At 32.5% G+C, this 5,720-nt stretch overlaps 1 protein-coding gene across 1 annotated transcript; it reads left to right on the forward strand.

The window, feature by feature from the left end:
• Positions 1-2,695: 2,695 nt before the first annotated feature.
• On the forward strand, positions 2,696-5,452 carry LOC115981751 (chitinase-like protein 1). Its single transcript, XM_031104095.1, has 3 exons — positions 2,696-3,157; positions 4,208-4,367; positions 4,867-5,452. Exons 1-3 carry the CDS (start codon positions 2,740-2,742, stop codon positions 5,273-5,275), a joined length of 987 nt encoding a protein of 328 aa, XP_030959955.1. The 5' UTR covers positions 2,696-2,739; the 3' UTR covers positions 5,276-5,452.
• The last annotated feature ends 268 nt before the right edge of the window (positions 5,453-5,720 follow it).

Consider the following 5,720-nt stretch of genomic DNA (forward strand, 5'->3'; position numbering starts at 1 on the left):
AAATACAAAATAGAGAAAATAAAATCCCTTCTATTTTCTCACATTTTTATTCCTTCTGTCCTCCCACTTTTTTATCTCCTTAGGATCCATTTGTTGGAAGGATGGAAAAATGGGAGGACAGAAAATGGAGAAGAGGTGAAAAAGTGGGAGGATATAAAAGATTTTAGTCTCCCTCACTTATTTTTGGTTGGAAGGGTGAAAAAATGGAGGGGTGAAAATTATTTTGTTTGGTTAAGAAGAAAAATGGAATGATAGAAAATAGATTTTGTATAAATGTACTTACAAACCTTGTTAAAAAAATGATTTCCAATTAAAAAAAAAAATGCGTTAACAAAAAAAAAAAAACAATCACCTAAAAAGAAAACTCATGCCTGATACAAAAGAAAAAAAGTTAAAAAAAGAAAAAAGAAAAGAAAAAACAATAACAACAACGCACAGTTAAAGATGAAAAAAGAAAGAGAGAAAAATGACCAACCACACCAAAAAAAAGAAAAAAAGAAAAGAAAAGAGAAGCATGTATCATGCCCAAAAAAAGAAAAAAAGAAAAAAAGAAAGAAAACAAATAAAGGGTCAACGCAAAAGAAAAAGCAAATAAGAAGAAGAAAAAGTAAAACAAGAATGGATTAGCGGAGAAAAACAAAAAAAGCAAAGAAGAAAAAGTCTAAAAAAGTAACGTTTGGGAGGGGCAATTGTGTCCAAAATACATCCCCAATTTGGGGAGAAAATTTTTTTTTTGGACTCAATGAGAAAACACTAGGTCCTGCCACTTTTTTTTCCTCTTCCAACCAAAACCCACTAAAAATGCTTTCTCTCTACTTTTCTCTTCTCAATTTTCTATCCTCCCTAAAATCTCTCCATACAAACATACCATTGGGATTTGGGATTGATGGTAGAGGAGAATATACAGAATCAGAAATTCAATAATTTTCTCCACTCATGCTATTTTACATCCTTTTATCTTATCTTTATGTTCCTCAACAAAGTATAATTTTTGAAGAAAACATAGGCATATTATTGAGACGGGCCTAGATATACTTCATAAGTCCAATTACCTCTCAATTATTGGTCTTTCATTACTCCCCTTTATCTCATAAACATGTTACTCTCATCTCTTTTTGGCTTCAAATCTCCATGGGAACAATTGCACTCACATCCTCCACCTCTCAATGCCCTTAAGACCTTTGGTTGTACTTGTTATCCTTTGTTCAATCATGCATTATAATAAACATAAATTTCAGCCAAGATCCTTTGAGCTTATCTTTCTAGGCTACCCTACTTTGTCCAAATGTTTTGTGTCTCAATCCATCTACCAACAAAGTTTATTTTACATGTTATGCTTTATTCAATTGGACTGTCCTGCCCTAAATTTTGGTCAATTATCCTTAGCCTCTTCTCATTCAATCCATACATATGGTCATCTGCAATGGACTCCGAATTCCAGTCTTTACATAAGCAGTAGACTTGGTCTCTCGTTCCAATTCCTTTAGATCAGAATATTGTCACTTGTAAATGGGTATATAAGCTCAAATAGTACGATGATGGCTCCATTGCCCGTTACAAGGCCAGACTAGTTGCAAGGGATAATTTACAGCAACATGGACTTGATTATGATAAAATATTCAGTCCAGTTGCTAAACCAATAACAATGAGATTGATTCCTGCTCTTGCAGTTGGTCTTTGAAGAGCATGATGTTAGTAATCCTTTCCTTCACGGGGTCTTGAAGGAAGAAGTCTACATGACACAACCTCGAGGCTATTTACATCCTTATTTTCCTAATTATGTTTATCTTTTGCGCAAAGACCATTTATGGACTTAAGCATGCTCCTAGAGCCTAGTTTGAAAGGTTCAACTTTCAATTACTACATCTTGACTTTGTAGCTTCAAGTGAAAATGATAAACTCTTTATCTACAACCATTCTTCCAATCTGCTATACTTGTTCCTGTATGCTGATGATATTATCGAATTAAGCTCCAAATTTGATCTTAAAGACTTAGGCCCTCTTCATTATTTTCTAGGTCCACAAATTGATACACTTCCCTCTTGTTTTTTTGTCCATCATACCAAATATATACCTTAGATCTTTTGAGGATTTTTCCCTTTTGTCATAATTACCATAGAATTTTGCTACAAACTTAAAAAATTATTCATGTTTATTTTTGGTAATATGATACTTAATGGTAACATAATTTATTTAAATAATTTAATAAATTGTGCAATTTAATACATGTGAATGATTTTATAAATATTTTTTCAAAAAACTCTCTCAAAATTAATTAGTTAACTTATTCTTTTTTAATAGAAATTTTTTTTTAAAAAAAAAGAAAAAAAAAAAAAGAAGAAGAAGAAGTTTAGAATGCAGTGTTACACACTGTGTGTCACATGTTCAGTTTTTTTGGATAAAAAATATATATTAAAAAAAGAAAAGAAAAGGAGTGTGTAACACACTTTATGTAACAACTAACTGCCATCCCCACTTAACTTTATTTCTTTTGAAGTAAAGGAATCAAAAACCTCTTTAGCCAAAAAAATAAAATAAGGTAAAGAGGCAGCTAAAAAAGCGAAAGATTCTGCAGACTTTCAGACCGAAGACCCGCCCAAGTCTTCGAAATTTTGATGACTTGCAATTCACTATCTTTTCTTTCCTAAACCTTATATCACCCTAGTCCCCAGTATATAATACAGGGAAGGTACAGGCCTCTATTCCAACTCCACCCTTGTTAATTTTTACATTCAAAAAATGGAGTATAAGTGCTGTGCACTCTTGACAACGGCATTGATATTAGTGATGCTTGTGAATTGTAACGCCTTACGTTGTGCAGGGAGTTCTTATTCAAGAGGATGCTGTGTCAAGGGGGCCATTACTGAAGGAGAAAAACTATGTGCTTTGTGCAACACACTTAAATCACCAGATTGCTGTGTCGAGGGGGCCATTACTGACTACTTCCAGATCAACCAGTTTGAGAAGATGTTCTCAAACCGTGACTCCCTTGAGGTTGAGAGCCATGAAAATAAGGCATTCTGGGACTACCAGTCTTTTATCACTGCCTCTGCTTACTTCCAGCCCTATGGCTTTGGTACTACCTACATCAACCGGAAATTCACGGGAACCAAAGAAGTTGCAGCTTTTCTTGCCCATGTTGCCACCAAAACCTCCTGTGAGTTCAAAGTTTCGCTTTTGTGAAATTTTAATTTGGAATTTTATGTTGTTGGTTTGGTTGAATATATGCGTTTGACGACTTCCTTTCTGTCTGGCTTTGATTTCATAGGTTCTATATGAATTTGAGGGTACAAATTTGGGTTTAAGTAAACCAGATCAATATGAAAAATAATATTATATTTCGGTTGTTTACACTAATCTCTCTTACAACGTGTCGGGTGAGACCCACATGGGTCCCTCCCAACATATTGTGAATTTTTTTTTAAAAGAATGTATTGTGAAAGAGTTGAGTGTATACACCCAAAATAGAATATATTATCTCAATCAATATATATACCGTGTGTATTGTATTTGAACTTTGAATACTTAATTTTGTCGTAGGCCTAGCTAGTGAATTGTTGTCTGTTTGATTTGGTTCCTTTTCCAAGGTGAAAAAAAATCTTAAAATATGATTAGATTTGTTTAATTTATAATCAATTTTTGCTAATTTTATTTTATCTCAATATAATATTTGGTTAGCAAAAGATAGGATATGTAATAAAGACAATGATTTTTAATCAACTGAAATATCATCAATAGAATCATAATTTTAATTTTAAAATTTCTTTTCTTGAGTTTAGTTGATTAATGTGTTAAGAGAATTGATATTGCAGGGCATAATTTGGGCTACTCTAAACATTCATTTGATTAAAATGATTTCAACTGAAAACAAATTTTACTCATTAACAAATGAAAATTTTCGCATTTTACATTGTTTAGCGTTTTCTTGGGATGAGATTTATGATTAAAACCTTAATTTATTTTTTGAAACCTACAATTTTTTGAGCAAACTAATGAAGCATTGGGTTGTACTTGAATCTACAGAGAGTGATTTACATAGATCCTTTTTTTAAAAAAAAATCGACTGGGTTGTAAGTTGGACCATATGATTTAATTTGGAGCACTATATATCCATGAGTTGTGTAATTAAATTTGAATCTGAGCTATAGACAATGATCCTTTACTCACTCAATCTCTATGCAAAGTAAAAGTGGATGATATATTTCAGGTGAATATAACATGACCACTAGGGAACCATCAGCTTCAAGTTTATGCTATTACAAGAAAACGAATTCCAACTCATATTATTGTGATGAGCAGTACAAAAACACTTATCCATGCGCTTCTGGAATTGCATACTACAGTCGGGGTGCTCTACCAATTTATTGGTATCTACTTTTTCAATCACTTTGACATGTCATACATCCTTTACAAATTTGCATTTGAATTATTTTCTTATATAGTATTGTTCAATTTTATCCTAAATTGAAACTTCGATGGAGTTAAATGTATATCTGTTAAAGAAAACATTAAAATGAGATCCTTTTTCTAACACAATTCAAATAAGAGCACCTAAAGCATTTACAATTAAAATCTAGGTAACTAAAGACTTGTTTGGTACGTGTGTTTAAACAACAGTTTTCAGTTTTTTTAGAAATACGTATAGATGAAAAAATGTGTGGAAATACGTGTAATGTTGTTTAAAAACTGAAAATATGTGTTTAAACATATGTACCAAATGGGTCCTAATTTTAAGGAAAAATAATTTTCTACTGCACTAAAACGTGTATATGTCTTTCGTTTCCTACCCAAAAGAATTTATTGTAGATCAATTCATAGTTGCATGCTACAATCTAAAAAAATTATATTTTCTAATACTTTCAATAGGAACTACAATTACGGAGAAGCCGGTAAAGAATTGGATGTGGATTTGTTGAACCATCCGGAATATATTGAACAAAATGCCACCCTAGCTTTCCAAGTTGCAATTTGGAGATGGATGATGCCAATCAAGGAGCACCAACCTTCAGCACACGAAGTCATTATCGACTATTGGAAACCCAACAAGAATGACACGTTGGGCAAGCGAGTTTCAGGTTTTGGTGCTACCATGAATATACTCTACGGAGATCTGGTTTGCGGTCAAAGCGATAATGAGTCCATGAACAACATCATAGCTAATTACCTATATTACCTTGATCTTATGGGTGTTAACCGAGAAGAAACAGGGCCTAATGAAGTGCTTAGTTGTGCTAAGCAGGTTGTTTTTAATCCATATTCTTCCTCATCTCCTTGAGCTTTCTTGAACTAATCCTTTTTTAAGGTAATGCATTAATATTGTTCTAAGATCCTATTAAGCAACCGAAGCAAAGGTTTAAATACGAAGGAGAGTAAGAGTTTGTATAAACTGTTTGTTTGTCTCTATGTAATGATAAAGTTGCTTGGACAATAAGAATTTGTATTGATTTCTATCCGTCTTTTGTTAGTATTGTGTAACTTCTGAGTTTTTTTTTTTTTTTTTTTTGTAACTTCATCACACTATTTGTTTGTCTTATAGTAGTTAACAATAACAATTATAAATGTAAGGCCTCTCACTAAGAAAAAAAATTTGAGGGCCCCTTGGCCAATACAATGCATTATTTATCTACACAATAATGTAAAATTTCAAAAAATTATCCTCTGTTCAAATGTTGTGCACTTTGTTAATATGTTGTACTCATCTGCGGCAGTTTAAGAGTGCA

This window comes from Quercus lobata, chromosome 3 (assembly GCF_001633185.2).
Source record: "Quercus lobata isolate SW786 chromosome 3, ValleyOak3.0 Primary Assembly, whole genome shotgun sequence".
NCBI classification, from domain to species: domain Eukaryota; kingdom Viridiplantae; phylum Streptophyta; class Magnoliopsida; order Fagales; family Fagaceae; genus Quercus; species Quercus lobata.